Below are 26,551 nucleotides of genomic sequence, written 5' to 3' on the forward strand. Positions count from 1 at the left end.
GTATATAAAAAAAAGTCAAATAATAAAATTGACTATTAATGTTTGCACCTGTATTCACATGATCTGGAATAATAAATTCAGTTAACTCAGTAACAGCACTAATAAATCTAGCTAACATATTTCCAGTTGATAAGGATGTTTAACACAAAGCCAGAAATCAGTGTGAAGGTAAACAGAAACGCCTAGAGAAAATAAAGTAGGGGAAGGATGAAGCTGGAGGCATGGTATGCTATCATGAGAGGGTGGATGAAACAAAAATGGGAAAAATACTCTTTCTCTTCATTCTTCAGTTTTCTTAAGGCCTTGATAGTGGCATGTACTTTCCTTCCCACTACAAATGGCTTTCTGGGTGACCCTTCTCAGGAGCATTATAAAGTACTGTAATCTATTTTTATTTTATGGGAAAGATACAGTTATCTTTACATATAGAACATTTTACAATTCCTTTGTGAGCATTATGATTCTAGAGCTGGGAGGAAATTAGGAAATTACTTATTCTAACTAACCACTTATTTTATTGATAGGTGAACTGAGGTGCAAAAAGGGTATCATTTAGTTTATAATCTACATAAATATATTGGGACTAAAAGGTTTAGACATGCCATACCTATTGTTAGCTCCTATTATTATGAAACCAAGAGACAAATATGCATAAGAAATTATCCAAAAACACAAAGAAAAGGTTACAAAAAGGAACTCTCCACTGAGGATAGCTACTGTTGTGATGTCAGTAAGAAAGTGAGCTAGAAGTAAAGAACTTCAAAGAATGGATTAGGGAAAAGGCACTAAATGATGAACGTGTAAACACGGAATGGTTACAAACAGAAAAGTATGTATAAAGTACTTACCAAGTATATGTTACATCTTGAAAATCCATAAAATGAAAAATGTAAAATTTCTCATATTATTATTTTCTAACAAATTTATTTCTACCTCAATTTCATTATAAAAACAAAGTATATGGGAAGCTATAAAAGGGGTGCTTGTGATTATTTCAAATCCCTGGACTCCTTTTACATAGGACATCTAGAAAATCAATCCCACTGCTACTTTAGCTAGGCAGTTCTAAATGACTACAGACTTTATAAGCTTAGTTGAGGTGAAAATAGAAAGCTCAGGTGACAGAGTTGATGATTTCCAATTCTACAAGCTTTCCATGAGCATTTCTGTGACATCACTTCACTACATTAAAATATATTGTGTCAAAATAATTATTTTTATTAAATTCTAAAAACTTGAAAACTCAAATATGTGAGTTCCTAAGATGCTATTGGCTCATAGCAATGATCAGAGCCAACACAAATATTTTTCATTGGAATTACCTAGATCATTGCTCCCCTAAATATCTAGATCATTGTCTCATTGGTAGAAAAAAAAATGGCATATGGGTAAACATTTTTAATTTACTTTTAAAAAATGGGTTTTAATATATCTTAGAAAAATACATATCGTTTTATCTTTTAAAACTGAATCAAGTAAAAAATACATTAAGTAAACAGTATAGGTGGCATGAGAATATGGCCAGATTTAAATGTCTAAGGTGTGGAAAATGTTGACCTTCATAAAGTAACTTCTCTGGCAATGAGCTAGCATAAATACTACTGGTGAAAGATGTGAAATTTCCAAATTAAATGATATTTTATTCTGTATATTACTTCTTGGGTTTTTATCTCATAAAAGAGCCAGTGTAGATCAATATAATATAAAAAGCCTGATCTCTGGGCAGAAATTTAAAGGGTTTTACTGAATTTCATTGAAGAAAACCTATTAAAGTTAGTATTAATGAGTGAGAATCCTCTCTCTTTTCTCCTACTATTAATGAAAACTTCCAAATTCATATAATTGTGGGGTGCATATCAGTAACATTCTGCATAATAGCACACATATTACATTCTGGATAATACCACAATACTAACAACCTAACACTTTCTTGTCCCAGCCCAGTCTGTTCGTTTTTTCTCCCCAGATTGGCATATGTTATTAGTGGCTACCAAGAGGCTAAATTAGACAAATAAAAACTCAAATACTTACAGTCGCTGGGGAGGCCCGAGTGGTATGCGTCACGGAGTGACCAGAATTCTCCATTGAATTGCCGATCAGATAGGTTCCCCCGGAGCTGCTGATGAGTTGTCCTCCCGTGACGCCCATCTGAATCCCACCAGTGCCCACCATACTGTGGGATGAGACCACGGTAGTCACCTGTGCAGAACTCCCTTGAGTATCAAAGTAATTCCCTCCAGTGTTTTGGCTGTACATCTGCGTTTCTGTGTAAGGATAAGTTGTTGTTCGGCTTTAGAAGAAGAAGAAAAAAGAAATTTACTAGCTTATTTATATCATCTTATTTAACTTTTTCTAGTATATATATATATATATAATATATATATAATATATAATATATAATATATATATAATATATATAATATATATGTTTAAAATATATCCTTTGGAACATGACAAGTTTTGTATTTTGTATGAAACTTGATTTCCAGAAGTAATATGTGTTTACTTTCCAACTTAAAGGCACATACTTTTATTAAGCACCTCAACGTGTTCTCTGACTGTAGAAATCTTGCTCTCTGCTTGTGTCTACCTCCAGCATATAAATAGGATCAGGTCTCTTCTCCCCCAAAAGTTTTGCTGAGTGACTTCTTCAATTTCTTATAAAACTTCCTGGATATCCCAGTTTTAGAAAAGCTGGGATCTGGCATGAGTTGGGGCTGTAAGTCAACTCCCTATACTACTTCACATTCCTGGATGACTTGCAATAAATAACCTTTCATGACTAAGGAAACTTGCATGGATATCTTTCTTGCCACCGTAAGGATCTTCACTCATCTTGTAACCTAAATCCCTATCTATGTATCTCTCTTTCTCAATACTCAAGATTCTCCTTTACAAAGACTATGCTAGCACTTCACACAGTCACTTTTCACTTCCCAACAACTGCAGTACGGCTTCTGCTTTGGCCTTTTGTTGAAACTGCTTTTAATAAGGTCACTTGCGACCAAATCTAAATACCAAGGTATAAGGGTTCTGTCAGTCCTTATCTTTGTTGACCAAGTCTGCTATATAGCATTGTTGACTACTCCATGTTGCCCTTTCCCTGCTCTTTCTGTTCTGATTAAGCTTATTTCATTGATTTATCTTTCATTTCCAATTGGTTATGACATTTAACATGACTTTGTTTTCATTTTTATTTTAAGAAAAGTATATGCTCACAAGAAGTTGTAAAAACAGTACAAAAAATATAAAGTACTTTTACTAAAAATTCAAATATAAAGTTAAAATTCCATTTGTCATTCTCTTCAACCCACACCCACTAGCCACTTCTGATGATTTAATGTGTATATTTTCAGACATTTTGTATGTATACACTGCGTCTCTCTTCACCTCTCTTGTTCCTTCGTTTCTATGACACTTATTTTCCACTACTTACTTTCTCTACCACTAACTACCTTTCAAGAACATGTCAAAGCTCCATTTTATGGTACTTTAAACAACGACATCTTCTGTGCTCTCTATGTTTAGTTCTTTTTCAGACCATATACCTTTACCATATACTATACAACCATGTAGATGTTCACAGTAAACAACCTTGCAGAAGTTGATTTCTCCACTCTTTTTATCTTTTAGTTATACTTAGGAATTTTAAATCTGGGTTTCAAACAGCCATCTGGTTATCTTTACTAGGAAACCCTATGTTATATGGGAGGTCCCCTATATAAAACTTAAAAGGAAATTCATTTTCTCGCTCATTTTTTCCTGTGCCACTCTCAGCTTTAGAAGTATTGCCTCTTTCCTCAGACTGACACCAGTCACTAAGTCCTACCAATTTACCTTCTAAATAATTCTCCAACTCTTCTTTCCAGTCTTGTACTTAATGCATTTAACTCATAATATTTTGCATTATAATTGCCTTCTAATAAGCTTTTCTGCCTCTAATCAGGCTCTTTTCCAATCTATTTTCAACTGTGCTGCCAGGGGAGTTTTTCTAAAATGCAAATACGAAAACAAAATGTTTCTTAAAAAAAAATCTTTGGAGCAGGAGTGGCGGAGGCGGGGAGGACAAAAAAACAAAACAAAAAACCTTTCCAGGATTCTCTCTTGCCCTCAGAGGGAATTCAGAACCCTTGACTGACCTTACAAAAACAGCAGGACTGGTGCCTACGTAATCTGTTCAGGTGCTAGCCATGCTTTTTCCACTCACACCATACTGGCCTTTCTATTGGTTCCCCAAAGAGCCATTTTCTCTTGCCTTCCTGTTTGTTGCACATGGTTTCCTCTGCCTGGAAGGCCTATACATTTTTCTTCTTTTCTCTTCCTATTTCCTCATCATTCATAAACTCTCAGCTCAAACATCACTTACCTTATCCCCAAATTATTTTTCTGTACCCCCTACCCTCTCTGCTCACTTTTCATAGGACTGTTATGTGTTGTTCTCTGTATTTTCCTAATGCATGCTCTGTGCATACCTGAATCATAACACTCAACTTAGTTATTGTTGAATTCTTCATGTCTTAATACTCCCATGAAATTATGTTTTATTCCCATCTGTATCCTCAATACTTAACAAGTTTCTGGTACACTGTGGGCACACTAATCAACAGATAAAAATATAATCTGACAAAATAGTCAGTTTCATAAATTTATAAAACATAAAGCCTTTTTTTTAAAACATGAGAAATTATGCTAAACTATTCAAACATTTGTTTATAGCATTTAAAACAGGTCATTTGAACTCATTACAAATTACACTTGTAATATAAATTATAAGCTTTAGTAAAATAATAATAGTGTTCTGAAAGTATTGCACACTGAGTAAGTTAACACATTCTAGCAAGAGCCAGTGTAGCAGAAACAGGTAAGATTTTTGTTTTGTTTTTTCTTTATTAAGGTATTACATATGTGTCCTCACCCCCTTTTCTCCTCCACCCCCCACTTGTCCCCTTACCTCCCTGGTGTCTATGTCCATTGGAAATGCTTATATGCGTGCATACAAGTCCCAACAACCCCATAGAAAACATTTTTTAAATAGAGAAAAAAGCCATTTAAAACACATGTATAGTTCCTCTCTCATCATTGCTCCAGCTCCTATTGGGAGTCTCATCTATATATTCCATTACATACTGATAAAACAATCATGCTGATTTCAAATTTAGGTAAAAAGACAAATGAGGTCATTTTACGTTATGCCCACTGGATACAACAGTGACCTATCTTATTCTACTTAAAACAACACAATCTAGGATAGCCAAGTAAGGTATACAAATAGATACAGGACACTAAATACTTTGACAGATAGAAGATATGGTGCTGGCTTTCATTTTCAGAGTTGCAGCAAAATGCACAAGCATGCTCCCTAGTAATAAGTTGATTTCATATATAAAACATAGTGATCATAAATGATAGCTAAGATACTGACCATTTAGTATGCAATAGGCATTATTCTATGTGCTTCAGGTACTTACTCATTTAATCTTCATTTCAACTCTATGAAATAGGTGCTATAGCAATTCCTTTTGCACAGACAAGCCGATAGGTTGAGTAGCTTTATCCAAAGCTAATAATTGGTAAACAATTATGTGGAATATGCACTGAACCAATACCATACTCTCAAACATTTTGTCACATAAAAAGAACTTGTTGTGTGTGTAAATTATATTTGTGAATAACTATTGGGGAGTAGTCTTAAAGGTGATATAGAGGCCCTATGAATTTTCTGTTGCTATTTTGGATTTCCTTACATCTTCATTCGCTGTTTACTGGCCCCACACTACTCTCTTCTCTTACCCAGATTAGGACCTGCAGATGCACCTGCCATGGTAACAAGATAGAAAAAGTGGAACTATTTCAGAGGATACACCATCACATACTTAGAATTGATAAATCTATGATCATGGGAGTTACTATTCTAGCACAAGAGAAACATTTCAAGGAGTTTATAATACTCAATCTTTGGGGCATGACTCCTTTTATAATTAGTTCTCAGTGAAGTAATATTACTAATGCAAACAAATGAAGCATAGGTATATAAAACTAGGTCTGTAGTCCTCAAGTCAGGATAAAAATATGGCAGCAAAATGAAATGCAACCTGCTTTTATTTTCATACTTCTCTCTCGTTAGAGATGATTCAAAAGATAGAAAATGAGCAAAGAACAAGACAAGGATAAAAGTCACTAAAAAGTATGTCTAAATCATAAATTGTCCTCATTTTGAGTCATGACCAATGTGATTGGGAAGGCTTGGCTATTGCAAAAACAAACCCCGGGATAAAGACTGGCAATTTCTATGGGAGAGGAAAAAGGACAACTTTATTAGAAAACGAATTTGTCTCTGACAAACAATGCATACTTGCAATGAGAATAGAGGAACTGAAAATACTGGATTGGGTAATAGAGGCAGACCATTATGTCCTTTGCCATTGTTCTTTAAATGTAAGAAGATAAACATGAATGTATTTGTTGGAGTACTATTGGGAGCCAGAGTTAGTACAAGTAACTCCTCCATGGTCTAAATGCACTAAGCTCCTGAATAAATACTGAAGAACTATATAAAAAAAGAAGCACTAATAGCAAAAGTAGCAGTTCTTTCAGAAGTACTAGAAATAATGACTAATTCTGATTCCTCAGATTAGTTTATCTGGATACATGTTTATAATTAGTTTATAATGAATACATGTGAGTTATTGCTTGCACATTATTTTCCCCAGACATTTTCAAAGTACAAGTGGGGCAAAAGTAGGTTTACAATTGTTCATCTGGAAAATAATACAAGAAATAATAATACAAGAATAAACACTATGTTTCACGTATTAACAACTGCAAACCTACTTTGCCCACCCTATAAATATATTTGAGATAAGAACTCAATATTTGGCATATCTGACTGAAAGCAGCTATTTCTAGACTATACATTCCTGCAACAACTAAATTCCCAAGCAATTCTGTTTACATTTGAAAGATGTGCCTCTCTTCCTTTTGTTTGTTATTTATTGATTGCCACAGGCTGTTATGAAAATAATGTCATATTATTTCTATGGCAGGAAAGAAATCTTTTCATTGTTCTGCACATGTATGCAATAATGACTGTACACACATAGATATGTGCACACTTGCTGAGAGAAGTTTCTTCACAGCTGACTGTATTGTAAGGTCCAATGTAAATGTCAGGACTCTGATCCATTGAGTTCAGTAAATTACTACTGTCCCATCATGCCTCAGTAAGCATGATTCTGAATATTCCATGCTGGCTTATTCATTGGGACTAGTATGTCTATTTACCTCAGTTATAACCAATTTTTCTGTTTTATTTAACTCTATGTATCTTATCCACAATTCCAGATATGTAAAATATCTCTAAATTATGTTTTGTATTTTATAGGTCTTGAATATCTTCTCCTATCAATAAGCTAAGTCAATGATAAAATCAATCAATAGAATGAAAATGTCAAGTTAAGGAAATAAAATCTCTTATAAATTTTATACTATAAAATGTATTATGAAGACAGAATGTAGTAATGTTGGTCATTATGATATCTTACATTGGTACCATGTTTTATGATTCCAGAATACTTTGTATTCATTCATTTTATAAATATTTACTGAGCTTTTATCTAGCACCTAGATTAAAAGGAACAACAACAAAAAAATAACCTCTTTTATCATAAGGGCTACATAAGAAAAAAGTGGTGAATAGGAAGGAACAAAAATAAGATAATTAGAAATTTCCTCAAGTCTATGAAAGAGAAAAATCGAGCATTAAAATATAATAAATAGGAGGAGCATATTAGATACATAATCAAGAATGTTACCACTAAAGAAGTGATATTAAGTTGAAAATAAATGACGAAAACCAGTCAGCCCTATGGAAAATAGAAGAAAAAAAATCAGAAAGAGAGTACAGCATGTACAAAAGCCACAACACAGGCAAGATCTGTATGTAGGAAGAAATTAGAAGTCTATTATGGCTGACTAAAACAAACGAGAAGCATATAAGAAAGCAATGAGGTTTTAAAAGTAAAATAATATAAAGTAATGAGGTTTTAAATATTCGAGTATTACAAAAGTTTTTAAACTCTGAGTCATGATCTACAATTTAAATTTTTCATAACAGCATTTAAAAAAGAAAGATATTAGATAGGGTCAGAACATATTATATCTAGTAAGGATAGAAATTATTTTGAGAAACTTTTTGTTTCTATCATTTATATATATGGTTTGTGTGTGTGCATACTTGTATGCATATGTGTGTATTTACCTGAGTATAACATGAACATCTAACTTTCTCAATGTGGATGGTAGTTTAAAAAGCTTGAAGCACATTGTATAGACTATGGCAAGAGGTTTGGATTTTGTTTTAAGCTGCGATAGAAGTAAGGAGGAAGAGTAAGGGAGATAAGGTAAGGTTCGAGTCAGAGAAACAACCCTAACAAAAGCCTTAGGCCAGAGAGATCATGGGAAATCAGGGGAAAGGAAGTGGCAAACAGGGTACAATCCTGCAGATGGGTCACGTGAGATGACTCTGGACCATGTTCGTTATATTAAATGATAGGAGGTAATCTTATTGGCAAGTGTTTCCATGTAGGGATAGCATATAGACTAGCCTAAGGAAATAAGTGAAGGCAGACAGAATAATTTTAAAAATATATTTGAGAGGACATGAGGGAACTAGGAGAACTGAGGAACTAGGGAGAATTGTTTCTAGAGATGGGGGATATATTTTTCACTTAATTTGCACTAAGTGAATCACACAGGTTAGGAATTGCTAGCCCTCTTTTAGAGCTATAAAGAGAAGCTAGTGGTAGCAATGATGGACAATGTCTGGAATGGGTGCAGTGGTGTGGAATACTTATTGGACTATTGTGGTGTGGCTTTATCTATGGTCTGGCTGCTAATGTTGCCTGTATCTGTCTTTTTTCAGCCTAATTTCCCAGACTTACTGGAAATTCTCTAAACCAAAAATATCTTTCAATAATTTTTTTGTTTTTCTTATAAACCCAGAGTTGGTTTCTGCTGCTTGAAACCAAGAACCCTGCCTTAAACAGTTTCCCATTGTGAAGTTTTTATGTGAGTCACTTGCTCCCAGCCCTACATAGCAGTAGCGACATTATTCAACACACCGCGTTCATGTGATATGGAAGTTCTGGCTGGTCAGCATGAACTACTTATTTGAGTTTCTAAACAGACCTTCTCTTGAGTGCTCCAAGTCAGACTGAAGGCAGAAGATACACCAAAGAGGGACGTGCCATTTTGTGAGAACAGTAATTCAGAAAGGAATTCAAGTAATGTGACGAACTTTTATTATTACCTCAGAATAAAAAAAAAATCACTAAAATATAAAGTAATAAATACTATTCAACAAGACTAAAAATACTTGCCTCGGTCTAAATTCAGGAGACATAATTATTTCTGCTAATTTCAATGGCTATTAACAATAAATATATATAGTGAAATATTATTCAGCCATTCACACCAACATGGATGCAACTTAAGGACATTGTGCTAAGTGAAATAAGTCAGACAGAGAAAAACAAGTACTGTAGAATTTCATATGTTGTATATGAAAAAATCAAACTTATAGAAAAAGAGAATAGAATGGTAGTTTCCAGGGGTTGGGGGTCTAGGACTCATGGGGGATGAGACAAAGGAGACAGACTTTCAATTATAAGATGAATTCTTGTAGGGATATAATGTACAGCATAGTAAGGATGATTAATACTACTATACCATGTATTTGGGGGTTGGGGGGTGGGGAAGACAACTGATCATCCCTATACATGTGCATAGCCCAAAAGAGTTTTATACTGAAAAGATTTAAAAAAAAGAAAAAAAGAAAAAAAGAAAAGTGATGTTAATACTGTGGTTCACAGCATCTCAATTCGGTTCCATTCATTTTCCCCTATGTATTTTAAACTACTGAGTAGCCTGTTCCTTTTTCACCTGCCACTAAATGCTCTTCTTTATTTAACTCATTCTACAGATATAAATTGAGGACTTATGTACAACTGTTCCAGGTATTAGAGAGACAACGGAGAGCAAACAAATAAGGTACCTGCCTACCTGAATCTTACATTCTAGTGGGAAAAGACAAGTATTAGCTAAGTTAAAAATAGGTAGCCATAAGAATAACACACAAAATGTGGTTTCTGTTAGGGAATGGTAGGGAAACATACACAAAGTCTAAACCACAGAAAAATTATTTGGTCAATAATATGACTAAGGAGGGATTCACACAGGTAGGAAATGGAAGAATATAGCCAGAAAAACACACCACAAAACCCAACACAAGAAGAGACAGTGATTCAAGTATAGAGCAGCTGGGTAGTTGACTGTTAGGTATTTAAACATTTTATCTATAAGAATGTCTATTATATTTAACAAGTGAAGTCACCAATGACGCTTACAAGAGCAATTGCACTGTAATGTGAAGAAAGCCAGCTTGGGAGAGGCTGAAGAATTTGCGACCAACCCTGAGAGGTTTTACTATTAAGAGGGATACAGAAGCCAGGCCTTCATTATTAACAAGATGGACATATTATCCAGTGGGAATTAAACAAATGGAGGCAGCTAGAGCACGTGTGTACGTTGTTGAGACCGAACACAATACTCACAATACTAACCCAGGCAAAGAGACTCTATGTCCAGTACCCAAAGTCAGGCACACCACTGAACTAAAAGCAGCCTGGGCCTCAGAGCATTCCCTGGGAAGCAACTCTGTTAGTCTGACGGTTTCTGATGGCCAGAGTAGGATTTGTTGGTAATGTCCTCTAGTACCTTCTGTCATTATAAAGCTCAGCCTTCAGGAATCAGAATTTATACAGCTGAAGGACTATACTCACATCCTAAAAGACTTCCGTCTCTGTGAGACACAATATTATGATTCCCAACTTTTTCAAATGTAAGTCTTCTCACTTTAGCTTTCAAATCTTTGTTCAAACAGAATATTTTTAATCCTCATCTGAGTATGTTTGTTTATTTTAGAGAGAAGGGAACATGGGGGAAAGGGGAGAGAAAGAGAGAAAAATCCATGTGAAAGAGAACATCAGTTGGTTGCCTTCTATGTGTGCTCCGACATGGAATTGAAAACACAGCCTAGATATGCACTCTGACTGGAAATCGAACTCGCAACCTCATTTAATTTACTAATAGAAAATAATAAAAAGGTAATACAGGCAGGGCAGTCAAAGAATAATATTTTCTCTTAAAAGCTATTTAATATATACCTGACATTGAAAAATTGTTACAAATGATGGAGTTTCCCACATATTTTATGAATATAAAAAGAACATTTTATATTCACAAAGTAAATTTAGTTATAAAAGTATAAGATGGAGTTTTAAAAACCACGAAAATAGATTCATGTGAAAACAAAAAGCTTAGTCTTAAAAAGTCATATTCAATTATCTATAATAAGGTATACAATTTACTATCTACAATTTACTAGTACAACAGATAAAATTTACTATTTTTTCTTAACTAATCAACCCTCTCCCCTAACAATCTAAATAATTCAAGACCAAAAGACTACCACCTGCAGCTCACTGAAAAGAACCATGCACTCAGGGTCATAAAATAGGAACTACACTAACTAGCCAGGCAAATTAGTTTACCTCTCCTGATCTCAGTTTACTCAACTGTAAAGTTGAAGAATTGAAATAAATGATCTCCCTGACCTTACAAACTGTGACATTCTAAGAAGCCATATTTGAAAGTGTTCCATTTTGAGAGAAATGGGAATTGCTGTGGGATTCATAAAATAGGTTCTTTCTAATTAATTATAGACAGACCTTGGTACTTTTTCCACAAAGGGGCTGTTCTCTTTCCAGGAGATTCCTAAGTAACCAGCCATATACTTCCTAAAATCCACATGACAAACCAGATTCTACACCAATTTTAATGTGTACATTAGAAGAAGCAAAAAGGAAGAAAACATTCCTTCCATATCAATTTCAGAGATCCCATATAACCATTTCTTCCTAGCAGACAGCATTTTAATAAAAAGAAAGCAAAATGTAAGATGGCTGTGGAGTAGCTGGAGGCTGCCTGCACTTGCTCCCAGCCAGGAACCAGATTTACAGCTAAACTACAGAGCAATAGACTTGAAAAACCAACTGAAGTGTAGCTGATATGAAATATTATATCCAAGGAGCACTGAAGAAGCCACATAGAAACTGGTAAGAGGAACAGACACGCAAAAAGGGAATGCCCCCTTCAAGGTACAGCAAGCTGAGAGGCAGGAGGGATATTCTATCTCAGCTGCAAAGCTCCCGCCCTGGTGCCGCCCCCCCTCCACCCCCCTCCGCCCCCGCACTGTGAATACAGGGTCTCAACCCCACTCAGGGATCCCAAACCCAGAACAGAAGAGCCAGGAAGAAGAGCCAGTGTACCATGGAACAGAGGGAGTCAGGAGGGTTCTGTCCACCTGGAAGACTCGGACCACACCTTCCCATTGAAGGAGTGCTCCCATTGTTAGCAGGAGGCTCGGTGGAGGGGAGCATAGGAGAAACCTGGGGATATCTGTAATACTATTAATATGATAATAAAAAATAATAAATTTAAGAAAAGCAAAATTTAACCCACAAATCTTAAAACTATTGCACTAAAATACAAAAAACAACTTGAAGAGTATCTTTTTTAAGGTTCCTTATTAAACATTTTAAAAGTGTATAGAAAAAAACATGGGTGATTTTTTTAAAGAAAATGTGCTAACTACATGATTTTCAACTAACAACTATTTTAAAAACGAGTCCAGTATGCATACTTATGGATTTTGAATAAATCTATTCAATGCCAATATATTAATATTGTAACACTACTCAAAGTATGTCATGTGATGTTATTATATATAGAGGCCCAGTGCATGAAATTTGTGCATGAGGGAAGTAGGATGTCTCTGCCCATCTTGCTCCCACTCCAATCTGGGATCTCTCGAGGAATGTTCGACTGCCAGTTTAGGCCTGATGCTGGCAGGATCAGGCCTAAACTGGCAATTGGACATCCCCCTCACAATCCAGGACTGCTGGCTCCCAACTGCTTGCCTGCCTGCCTGATTGCCCCTAACCGTTCCCCTGCCAGCCCGATTGCCCCTAACTGCCCTCATCTGCCGGCATGGTCACCTGTAACTGCCCTCCCCTGCTGGCTTGGTCCCTCCCAACTGGCCTCCCCTGTCGGCCCAGTCACCCCCAACTGCCCTCCCCTCCTGGCCTGGTCCCCCCCTCACCTGCCCTCCCTTGCTGACCTGGTCCCCCCCAACTACTCCACCCTTGTTGGCCTGGTCCCCCCAACTTCCCTCCCCTGCTGGCCTGGTTCTCCCCAACTGCCCTTCCCTGGAGGCCTAGTCTTCCCAACTGTCCTTCACTGCAAATCTTGTCCTCCCCAAATAACCTCCCCTGCAGACCTGGTCCCTCCAACTGCCCTTCCTTGCAAGTGTGGTCCCCACAACTGCCCTCCTCTGTAGGCCTGGTCCCTCCAACTGCCCTCCCTCAGGTGTGGTCTCCCCCAACTACCCTCCGCTGACAGCCCAGGCCCCCTAACTGACCTCCCATGCAGGTTTGGTTCCCCCCAACTGTCCTCCCCTGCAGGCCTGGTCCCCTCCCCTCCAACTGCCCTCCCCTGCAGGCCTGGTTCCCCACAACTGCCCTCCCCTGCAGGCCTGGTCACCCACAACTGCCCTTCCCTGCTGGCCTGATTGCTCACAACTACCCACCCCTGCCGGCCATCTTGTGGCACACATCTTGTGTCCACATGAGGCCATCTTGTGTGTTGGAGTGATGATCAATTTGCATATTACTCTTTTATTAGATAGGACTATTCAAATAAAAAAATTCTGTGGCGTAGATTTTAAAATACTGCAATTCTTTCCCATAGGACTACTCAGAGCCTTTACAAGACTAATAATAGAAATTATAGGAATTTAGAGACCTCAAAAGAAGGGCCTTCATGTGGTATTTCCCTGCTTTTGTAACCATAAATGGACTAACATTTTATTAAATACAGTTTGATAAATTCTGTACTGGGGTTGATGATAAATCTATAATCTAAACAGGAAAACATGAGATGCGTTTCTATGTGTCAAGTCTTAATATAACAAATACCCATGCAATGAATACTAGAGCATTTTAAAACATTAATATGTTTAAAACAGAGATAAGCTTCATAGAGTGTTTGATATAAGGAAATAATAAAAAAAATTAAAGTATTTCTTAAGTTGGTCCTGATATACTATGATTTATTTCTACTTAGCATGATGGAGGAGTGAGTTTAGGAAGTATGGGTCAAAAAGGAGTGGGGAAAAGACGAAAATCATTTATAAAATTGATTTCTTAGCTACATCAATAAATTTCAACTGAATCAGATTCTCTACATGTTATGAAATGTTTCTCAGCAGGTTTAATTATAGTATTCTAAATGATTAGAGATTGTAAATTACAGACTATGTATTGTAGAAATGGACAAGACAGAAAATATAGACAGCCTTTAAGAAAAATCCTCTTGAGAAAACAATTGTAAGAAAATATACAGATGATGTAGCCTGGGTTACTACAAGGCAATGATAAAATAAACAGGAGTGAAAGGAATTAAGTTACCTTCCCCTTGAGTAAAGAGTTATTCTACTCCAACTCCCTGCACGTCTCAATTGTTCAGTTTAAACATATGCTCTCTCACTAACTCACCCAGTGAAGTCTGTCATGCTGGCAAGTAAATGGTCCTCATTCACAGTGAAAACCAGGTAAACACTTTAGTATCATTAAATTATAATGACTGCACATTTTCCTAAGTGATGACACATCTCTGTGAGGGCAATCATCACCTCGAGTGAGACCCGTGCATTATGGCTACTCGGCATGAGGATGCTGGTGACAGGAGCCTAGGGTGGACCAGCACTGACTAAGCATGCACAGGCTGTAGGCCATGGACTGAGGGCTTTAAAGTTCATGATAAAGATTGGCATCCCCATCTTCTGGAAGTATCATCAGCAAAAAGCATTTATTATCACACAGAAGGAAGAATTTGTGCCCCAAATCAGGGACCAGACACTAACTGGCTATTAATTCAGTGTAGTGGAAGAACATGGAATAATCTTTCCTAACACACATGGAAATATACCAAATAAAAAGGGGGAATATAAAGAACCTAAAATGAATAGACAAAAATTAGAGACAAAAATTGTGCATAGTAAAATGCCAGCACTATAAAATGAAAAAAGAAATTGGAATGGCTTTTGCTGAAAAAAACTTTTACTATATTTGAGAAAAACATTCATAGTCCTCGAGCTACCAAAATTTTTACTATAACTCATGGCCACACAATATTTCTTTAGTAAATATGAAAATGATGCTGCAGAATCTTAATAAAAAAATTATACTTGTTAGGAAGAAAAGTTTTCTAAAGATGCATCCTCCTTTCTCTTAACCAAGGGTGCACATTTATGGCATGAATGGCTGCAGGTGAGATACAATCTGAGCCTGTACAGGCCAGATCAAAGCGAACTGGACTCCATGGAAAATGAACTCATAATCTAGACCTCATCAGTCATGATCTAACCAACTGAGCTAATGAGCCATATAAAATACATGTTGGCATGAGATATTTACTTTGAGTCATTTCTGTGCTTAAATAGGACATATAATTTTAGTCAACTTTAGAAGTGCTGTTTTCCCAAGGTTTTGTGAATAAATTGACTCACTGATCACACATTTACCTATTATATAGAAGGTCAGTGGCAGGGTAGTTTAAAAATACACAAGGCAATAAGCAGAATTTAGAGTCTATATAGGAGAGAAAAATGTATTGGGAAATAACTACAGTACATAATTTAACAGCAACAACTAGTGTTTATTGAGTGTTCACTATTTCTCAGATATTACACAAATCACTTTTGATAAGCTAACTATATCCATCTCATAGAGGAAAAAAAGTGAAGCAGGTTGTATTAACTTTCACAAAGTCACACTCTAGTAATCTCTCACCCTGCTCTGGAATTATGATAAATGACTGTGATTGATACTGGATATTGTAGAGTTAACTTTCTCAACACTTATTCCAACAAACCTTTCCCCTTGCCACTTTCTAGCATATGGACACGAAAGCTACAGCTCTTATTCCCAGGTTGCTGGTTGCTAATGATTACGAGGTAACACAGTTATGGCCAATGAAATGAAAGCAAAAAGAAGCTAGGAATTTCTGGGAAAGCCCTTTCTCTCCCCACAACCTCTTTCTCTCTCTCTCTCCCCTCCTCTCTATATCTCCATATGTATATAATGTGATATATGATACTACATGTAATATATACATACTTTAGACAGGAGAAGGTGAAAAAAGAGGTTTTCTTTTTATAAAGCAAACATCTTTATTTAATAAACTCGGATATTTAAAATATATGTCAAGCATCTACATTAATGAGTCCTCAGTTGTCAGCAGTGCTTTAGAGGCTGATTTTTCTAAGGACCAGACAGGAAGGCCTGTATGTATAATAACAGCAAAAGATCTCAGAGTGTGTGTACACAGAGAAGGGAGGCAGTTGGGTCCTGAGCAAATGACACTGCATAGTGCTCTTGTCTCACGGACAAAGACAATACTTTTTTATTTCAGATGTTTTCTGTATTTGAATATCAAATAGTTTATTTATACAAAGTAATAATTTTAAAAAAACAACTTACTCCTAGTAGTTCAGTGTTGTAGAAATTAGATAATCATATTTCAAATATGTTTTCATTAAAAAAAAACATTAAAAAATTCCTCTGAACATTCCCTTTTGAACTATGCAAGAAACAACTGAAGTACTTACTACATTAATCAATAATTTCCACATGTATTTCATTATATTTGGATTTTGTATACCATATATACATGCAGTTCAATTATTCATATACTCTATATATAATCTATCTTACCTAATAATAGACAAACATGTAAATTGACCTTAACTCCACTAAGCCATCACCCAATCAGGAGTGATATGCAAATTAACCCAACAAAGATGGCAGTTAATTTGCATACACAGGCGCTAAGTGATGTGGGCAGGTGGGACGCAGGCATTCTGCCCCATCCCCAGTCTCTGGGCCTCTTGGCAGTGTGGGAAGGCAGGGTTGGCACGGAAAGAGGCAGGTCCAGGGTCTGAGTTGAAAGGGGCTGGGCCCAAGTGGAAAGGCAGGGCCAGCAGACAGGGGAAGGAAAGCCCATTCTAGCACGAATCTTCGTGTATCGGCTTCTAGTATATATATAAAAGCCTAAGTGAATGGCCAACTAGCTGACCAGTAGCTATGACATGCACTGGCTACCAGGAGGCAGATGCTCAACCCAGGAGCGGAAACCACAGGCATGAAAACATGGAACGGACTGATTAATCTCAGAGGGAAGGGTGGGGAGGGTGGGAAGAGATTAATCAAATATCTTATATGCATACCAGAGGCCTGATACATGGATTCGTGCACCAGTGGGGTCCCATGGCATGGCCTGCACCCTCTTGCAATGCAGGACCCCTCAGGGGATGTTGGATAGCCAGTTTCAGCCCAACATCCGCAGGCCCGATCCAGACAGGAGAAAGCCCAATCCTTGCAGGCCAGACCCAGACAGGCAGGAGCCAAATCCTGTGCATTGAGCATCTATCCCCTCATGGTCAGTGTGAGTCATAGCGACTGGTCGACTGGTTGTTCGGTTGCTTAGGTGTATATATATATATATATATATATATATACACACACACACAAATAATTAAAAAAACCAGTTCTACATTGTACAAATACCTAACACTATGTGGTGCAAATATAAAATAAGCCTTATTGGGTAAAATCTTACAGGCTGACATATAGCAGAGGGAGCATAGCTGGACTGGATACACCATGGAAACTGCCCCAGTAGAAGATCTCTGGCCTCAAGCGGGAGAATTAAAAAGACTCCCACATAAACTTACATTGCTCCATTGGTATAGACAGTATCGCTTCCTTCCACATACTGCACCTGAGCTGGGTAGACATGCTGTACCTGTTGCACAGTCTGTACCTGCTGTACCTGAAAAACAAATATTGGGACCTTGGTGAGTGAGTGACAGGAAAAAAATGCACTGTATTAGATTTACCTGAAAGATTTTTCTAGGTTGGTGATCGATGTAAGAATGGCTTAAGATGTGATCCTTAAGATCCTTTAAGATAAGTGCATGTTGGTTGGGCCCAGATCAATTGCAGCAATGAGGCTGAAAAAATTCTATAACATTCCTGTAGGTATGTATATACATAGTTCAAATGTTTAGGGTGAAAATTCTGAAAGCTTCTCACTATTTTGAAAATTTAAGAATTATCTTCCCCTGGGTTGTTAAAGCTAAATTTATTTTTTAATTTAAAAATTCATGATGGAGCCAAAACCGGTTTGGCTCAATGGATAGAGCATCGGCTTGGGGACTGAAAGGTCCCGGGTTCGATTCCAGTCAAGGGCATGTACCTTGGTTGTGAGCATATCCCCAGTAGGGGGTGTGCAAGAGGCAGCTGATCGATGAGTCTCTCTCATCGATGTTTCTAACTCCCTTCCCCTCTGTACAAAAATCAATAATATATATATGTATATACATAAAAATTCATGATGGAAAATTTCAAACACTTAAATGTAGAATAAATATTATAATAAACTCATTTATTCATCATCTAAGATAAATAATTGTCACAGGACCTCATCTTTCAACCTCTCAGAGGATTATTTAAAAGCAATTGCAGAGACTTTCATTTCACTGATAAGGATATTATTTTGTTTCTAAGAGATAAGACCTATTTTTAACATGAACACAATATTAATATTACATAGAAATATTAGCCATTCCTTAAAACCACCTAAAATCCAGTCACGGTTCAAATTTCTACGGTTATTCCAATGTCTTCTTATTGTTGGTTTGTTCAAATCAGGACCCAAACAAAGTCTACATATTGTATTTTTCCCATCTTTCTCTTTTAATATATAATAATCATCTATGATAATAAAAGCATAATGTGCTGATTAGACCAGACGTCCTTCCAGATGACCTTCTGGACAAGGCCGAGGCTAAAAAGGAAGCCCGGGTCCTGAGTGCCTGCTGGAGGCCAGAGGGAAGCCTGGGTCCTGGGTGCCTGCCGGCAGCAAGAGGAAAGCCAGTGCCAACAGATGGGAGAAGAAAGGGCTACTCCTGCATGAATGTCATGCATCTGCCTCTGGCCTCTAGTCTCTAGTATTTTCCCATCCTTTTTATTTCTTGATTGTTACTTGTTGAAGAGACTGGACCATTGTGTAGAATTTCTGAAATTCTAGATTTGGCTGATAGCATCCTTGAGATGAATTTTAATAAGTTCATGTGTCCATAGCATGTAATATAAAAGGGTAGATCATAGGCCTTGAACAGGTTCAAAATTTGAAAAGCTGTGCACTTCCCATGGCATCATATCAGCTGTCATGTAACAACAGGTTGTCTCTCTTTCTGTAACATCTACCTAATAAAAGAGTAACATGCTAATTGACTGTACCTTTGTGACACCCACCAGCCAATCAGGAGTATGTAAATTAACCCAACAAAGATGGCAGGTTCATTTGCATATGCAGGCACCGAGCTTGGGAAGGCTGAAAGGCGGCTCTGGGACAGAGCAGAAAGGATGCTCCAGCCAGAGTAAAGGAAGTGCTGGTAGCCAGGGGAAGGAAGGCCCATTCTTGCACAAATCTTTATGCACAGGCCTCTAGTCCTATATGATAAAAGGCTAATATGCAAATTGAGCAACCAGTGGAACAACAGTAGCTATAACATGCACTGACCACCAGAGGGCACAAGTTCAATGCAGGAGCTGCCTGCTGGTGATTAGTGCGCTCTCAGACAGATACATGAATAAAAATTAAATTAGACCACCAACTTTCATCACTCAGCTAGAAGCCGGGCTTCTGGCTAGCGAGCACAGCAGCGGTGGCAGGAGCCACACCCACCTCTGTGCCTGTGCTAAGGATCCCTCGGGGGTCCTGGATACAAGAGGCAACAGACTGAGCTGAGAGACCCTACCCCGGTGAACAAATGCCAAGCACCGGGCCTCTAGTGTTATATATAATCAGAGGGGTCCGGTGTTGTCAGCCGAATGCATGTATCCATGTTTTCTCTGAGGATATTAGTAGCCAATGATGATCATTTTCTATCCATAGTATTTCAATTAATAATGGTTGCAAGTTTAGTTAGTCTAATTCTCTATACATTTTCATTTATTAGTAGACTTCTATAATGAAATATCCCTCAACAATAATTTGGTGACTTTGATATAGGGTTGTATGGGAAGTATAAGGTAAATACATGATTCTTTTCTTGAGCCAGTCTGAAGAATGATGACTTTATCCCCTAGCTCCCTCCTAGTGTAGTTTTGCAATGGATTTTTTAGTTTGCTTTGTATCCTTAAGATTCTTGGCTTTTGAAAATACTTAATGCTTTTCAATCATAGAACTTGTTCGTCTAAAACTGTTCCATCTTTGACAAACAGCAGTCCCTTCAAATAGAATCCTATTTCTTCTGACATGACCACTGTAATCTTTAATTCTCCTGCTTTCTGCAGGAAAGTTTGTTCCAGGTTTATCTCTTACATTTGCTGTCCTAGATCTTGAATCAACCATTTTCTCAAAGAACCTGGCTCCTATTAGCAAGGAGAAATATAAGTATAAAAACTGTTTAGGAAAGCAATTTATAAATAAGCATACTGTTTGACCACTCTGTGAGTTTCTCTACCTAACATCCAAGGAGGCACTGTTCAATATTATTAAAGAACTAGAGGCCTGATGCACGAAATTCATGCCTGGAGGGGGCGGAGCAGTTTCCCTCAGCCTAGCCTGCATCCACTCGAATCCAGGACCTCTTGGGGGGTGTCCAACTGCTGGTTTTGGCCAGGTCTCTGTGCCTGGAGCAGCTGGGGGAAGAGGGGGCAGGACCACCACTCTCTGTCCTGCTAATTTGCATATTCCCTCCTGATAGAGGTAAGGTCAATTTACATATTTCTCTCTTATTAGTGTAGAAAAGCCTAAGCAACCGTTATGATGGAATGGCTGGTTGCTATGACATGCACTGACCACCAGGGAGAAGACGCTCAATGCAGGAGCTGCCCCCAGCCCACAGGCCCCAACTGTTGATGGGGCCTGCCTGCCAATTTCTTGGTCTCTCCCCCTGGCCAGTAGGCCCTAATTATCTGATTGGGGCTGGGCCCGTGGTCTGGGATGGGGAATCAGGGGTGGGTGGCGGTGGATGCAGCCTGTTTCCCAGGGGTCTGAGGGCTGGCCCCCACCTCAGGGCTGATGGCCAACCTCCTGGTTCCCTCCCCTGATCCTTCTTCTGGCTGGCAGGCCCCAATCAGCCCCCCACCCACCTACCCCAGTGGCGGTTGGCCCTTCCCCTGCCAACAGGCCCCGAGAGCCTGGCTGGGCTCTGCTGGCCAACCTTCCGGTCTCTCCCCCTGGCTGTCAGGTCCCAATCGCCTCTAGTATCCAATAAAATGATGAGAGGATAATTGGACAGATACATGAATAAAAATTAAATTAGACCACCAACTTACAACATAGTAAGAATAAACTCAAAATGGATTAAAAAAAAATTAAATGTAAGTCAAGAAACCATAAAAATCATAGAGGAAAAATAGGAGGCAAAATATCAGACATCTCACATAGCAGAATTTTCACTGATACAATGCCCAGGGCAAGAGAAACAAAGAAAAAAATAAACAAATGGGACTACATCAAAATAAAAGCTTCTGCATAGCAAAAGAAACCAGCACCAAAATAAAAAGTGAACCTACTGCAGAGATGAACATATTTCCCAATAATACATTTGATAAAGGGTTAATTTCCAAAATATATAAAGTACTCATATAACTCAACAAAAGGAACACAAACAACCCAATGAAAAAATGGGCGGAGAACCTAGATAGACACTTCTCCAAAGACATACAAATGGCCAAGGGACATAAGCAAAAATGCTCAAATCATAATTATCAGAGAGGTGTAAATTAAAAAGTGAGGTACCACTTCACATCTGCCAGAATAACTACCATCAATAAATCAACAAACAGCAAAAGTCCTGGTGAGGATGTGGAGACAAAGGTACCCTAGTTCACTGCTTGTGGTAATGCAGATTGGGAAATTTATAGTTTTAAATATTTTTCTTAGGAGAAAAAAACAATGCAAGAAATCTAAAGTTTCAACTTTAAGATGCTAAAAAATGAAGAAAAAAATTAAACCTAAATTAGGAAAGAGGAAATGAAGAGCAAAAGAACCACTGAAACAGACATCTAAAAAACAAAAGAAAAATCGATACAATGATAAACATTACGGAAGGCTTAGGAGTAAAAAAGACACAATTTTGAATACAAGGATAAAAAGTGAAATACATCCTAAAGAAAAAAAAAGTACAATAAAGACAAATTAATGCCAATAAATTCAACTATATAGATTAAATGAATAAAATCCTTAAAGTCTACAAATTACCAAAGGAAAGGGAAAAACAATTTATACTGAAACTGAATACCTTCTAACAGAGTAAACAAACTCCAGATTATTGGTGAATTCTATCAAACATTTCAGGAAGTAAAAATAAAAAGCCAACCTAAAATAAATAATTTACCAAGAAAAGAATAAGGGAACATATTCCACTATTTTAATGAGGCTAGCCTTTACCATGAGCCCAAAACCAGAAAGACATTATAACAAAAGATGACTACAGAGTAATTTCTCTCCTAAACAAAAACACAAATATCATCACCAAAACACAGTCCTCCTGGTGTATTAGAGGGCACCTGATTCCAGGACCCCGGCAGTTACCCAAAAAAACACAAACAACTCAAGGATGCTGGAGTCCCTGATATAAAATGGAGTAGAAAATGCATGCAATTGGCCCTCTACCTCAGAGTGTTTCCAAACATGGGTGGCAAATACTGTTTTTTTTTTTTTTTGTTTTTTTTTTTTATCTGTTCTTGGTTGAATTCATGCTATAAAAACCAAGGATACAAAATGACAACTGTATGTTTATTGAAAAAATTCACATAAAAGTGGACATGTGCAGTTCAAACCCATGCTTTTCAAGGGTTAACTGTCTATATATCTCAGCAATACATTTATTGAACAATAAATCATAATCAGGTGGGGTGTAGCCAAGATTGCAATGTCATGCTTAATATTTAAAAATCCATCAATGTAGTCCACCAAATTTATACTAAGAAAAATGATATAATTATCTGAACAGATGCTATAACAGCATCTGATAAAATTCAAATCCATCCCATATAATAAAAGCCTAATAAGTAAATTGTTCGACAAGGAGTTCGACCACTACCTTTGATGTGCACTGACCACCAGGGGGCAGCACCGGACAGCACCAGGCCAAGGCATATGTGAGCGGGCGCCTGATCACCCTGCTGACTGGCCCGCAGATGGTAACCAGTGGCTGCAATGGGGAACTGGGGGTGGGTGGCAGCAACCAACCTCCCGAAGTGCCCGGGCAGGGGGCTGTGACCTCTTACCAGCTACCTGGAGGTGGGGGTGGGGGAGGGGAGACGGGGACAGAAGTGCGGTGAGAATGCTGATGTCTGCCAAACATATTCTTACTCCCCTTACTACTCTCTCCCGGGAAGCCAGGACTCATGTGCTGGGGAAGCTCTCCAGGCTCAGTTGCCAGGCTCCCAGGAGGAACCCACCCTGTACCTGCGTGGCCTCTTCTAGGTGAGCTGGGCCATAGTCGTCGGGTTTGCAAGGGCCGGTCGGGCTTCCTGTGGGTTCACACAGGAGCCAGTCTGCGAGGCCGGATGGGAGAGCGAGCGCTGCCTGCCCGGCTCCCTTGTGGTCCAGCCTGTGCCCCGGCCCATGGCATCCAGCTGCACTAACTGCATGTCTGTATGGGGACGGGGGCACCATGACTCAGGCAGAGGAGGGGTGCGCAGGGGCCTGCCCTTCCATGCCAGATGCTTGTGCTTTGATTACTGGCCAGGCCTAGGGATCACACCTGTGCGAGAATTCCATGCACCGGGCCTCTAGTTCACGATAAAAACAAAAGAACAAACACTCGCTCAGTAAGCTAAGGCAGAAGGAAACTCTCAATCAGACAAAAGGCATCTATGAAAAATACAAATCTTCAAATTAAATGGTGGGAGTCAGAACTTTAGCACTTAAACAATATTCATTCTGTTTAAATTCTTCAGTGCTTTCCTATCACACAAGATGAAAAAAGAATTCAGATCGGAATACAAAAATCTTAATGTCTTCTAAACCTTGATGGGTGGTTTTAAACATAGCTTCTCTGCTCCTTTATAATTATACATTAATTTTTTGCACATTATTGCTACCTTCTTATAGCTCATGGTTTTTTCCCTACATAAACTATCTCACCTAACAACAGAAAGCCACTATTTTCCTTCCAGGCCTCATTAAAAATTTTGTTTCTCTAAAAAAACCTTTGGTAACTTATTTATCCCATAAGAGACTGACTATTCCTTTCTGTTTGCTCTCCTAGGACTCATTAATACAGGTGGCAGCACATGGCTTAGGTTCTCAGTTGGTAGTACTTTATGTAGCCAATATGATGAGGTGGCAAAATCATTTAATTTGGAAGTACAACTGATTTTAAGTACTTGTGCTGAAACTTGCTATCTGTTTATAGGGATAGCTGGTTTATTTCTTTACATTTTAATTGCATTGTGTGTAAAATAGAAAATATATCTACTTTATCACAAGGAATTTTTTGTGAGAATACAAAACTAAAATATAGATACAAACAAAGCATGGTATAGGCACATATGATAATTATAATACGTTTTGCAAGTTAGTTAAATTATTAAATACTTCAAAACTAAGAGTCTTGCCTTCTACACCTGTGTAAATTCCACCTTTACATCTAACTTGGTTTTAGGCATAAATATACACAGTATATGTTCACTAAAGTCTCCTTCAAATCATGAAATTCTATAATTAAATCATAAATGAAACTTGGAAAGTATCAAGAATCTTGGAAAACAAGTCTTGGAGAGATGCTAGCTAACTCATCTCGGATGGCAATATATAAATATGTTCCTTGATCACATTGACATTTTATAGCAGAGTAAAAATAGGGCATAATTCTTTGCATTATCTACCAAGTTAAGGAAATGAAAAAGCAAATGAAAGACACACTAAATAGTGAAAGTAGTGAATCACAGCATATTCTGGAGGATATAATTTTCATTAGTATTCAAGATGTGTGGGTATTTTTTACCAACCACTAGAAACTGGGCTGAAAATGGCCTTGAAATAATTCAGTGATGATAAGATACGAACTGCACATGGTGCTTGAAGTTTGAGAAGATAGTCCTTCAAGGATATATAGTGGAGGAAGTAAAAGAGAGATGTGAAAAAAGACAGAGATAGAAGAAAGAATATAAAAGGAGAAAAATTACCTTATGTATATGCCTCATTTCATCAATGAGAAGTTAAGATCCTTGGAAAGTTTTAAGTTGAGGATTTGTTATTTTACTTCCTTTTTTTCTTCCTCACCTACCTCCCTTCCTCCCTTCCTTCCTCCCTCCCTCCCATCCTCCCTCCCTTCCTCCATCCCTTCTTTCTTTCCTGTTTTCCCCTCCCTCCCTCCTTCGCTTCATCCCTTCCTTCCTTTTTGGACAGCAGAGCTCTATTATAAATAAAAGGGACTTAGAGAGCCACAGAAATGCTGCCTTTTATCTTAAGTTGAAGTCAGATCCAGGAAGAGATATATGTCTCTAGAACCAGTCTATGGAGATTTACAAACCCAGTCACAGGATGGAGAATGAGAAGGAATGGCAGAATTCTAGCCTACCCGTACTCATAATGCAAGTTCACACATAGAGAAGCAACATTTATATTGCTGCTATATTCCCAAAAGCCCAATACAGTGTAAACACACTGTAAATATTTAATAATTACTCAATAGTTAAATAATGCCTTATACCTAGCAAAAAACATGCCCACTGAATATCTGTAAGATTTATCAGTATTTTCTGAATGTGGATAAATGTATTAATCTTTCAAAAATATAATGAAGCCACCATGGAATGCTTATTATTTCAAAGTGAACTGATAAAACTTTTAATGCTATTTAATGTATCATTAAAAACCAAAGGCGAAATTAAAATTTTTTTTGCATATTTTCTTGCCTAAAATAAATTGTGATTCAAATTTGTTCAAATATTATTTGAGATTGTTCTTATGTTAGACATTAATTTCTGTTCAAATATTTAGTAAATTATAATTTATTATAACTTTAATTTTATTATATTTGCCAAACTTTAGTGCAGGAACTATTCAAGTCTGTATTGCTAAAAAAAAAACAAAAAAACAAAACAAAAAAAAAAAAACCAAGAAAAAGAAAAAGGAGAAACTAGCATTTTGTAGGCATTTCATTATAATTCTCAGGGACTATATTTTCCATCATCTTTGTGGAATTTATAAACTGTCACACCTCTTGGGGAAAGGAAAAAATAAATAAATAAATCCTACAGGAAATGTATTCTCTTAATCTCATTGTCTTTCCCCAAATAAATTTTAGATGTGTTTCCAAAGAGAATACACAAATATCTTTCGC

At 37.5% G+C, this 26,551-nt stretch overlaps 1 protein-coding gene across 4 annotated transcripts in view; it reads right to left on the reverse strand.

Annotated features, from left to right (window-relative positions):
* Positions 1–26,551, reverse strand: part of RFX3 (regulatory factor X3) — a 269,949-nt gene that overhangs the window by 84,431 nt on the left and 158,967 nt on the right. For all 4 annotated transcript variants that reach the window (XM_036433933.2, XM_036433934.2, XM_036433932.2 and 1 more), the window contains 2 exons: positions 17,912–18,009; positions 2,032–2,290 (listed from right to left, as the gene is read on the reverse strand). In XM_036433933.2, the coding sequence (XP_036289826.1) occupies positions 2,032–2,290; positions 17,912–18,009 (357 nt within the window). The remainder of the gene's footprint in view (positions 1–2,031; positions 2,291–17,911; positions 18,010–26,551) is intronic.

Source organism: Pipistrellus kuhlii, unplaced genomic scaffold (genome assembly GCF_014108245.1).
Source record: "Pipistrellus kuhlii isolate mPipKuh1 unplaced genomic scaffold, mPipKuh1.p scaffold_m20_p_12, whole genome shotgun sequence".
NCBI classification, from domain to species: domain Eukaryota; kingdom Metazoa; phylum Chordata; class Mammalia; order Chiroptera; family Vespertilionidae; genus Pipistrellus; species Pipistrellus kuhlii.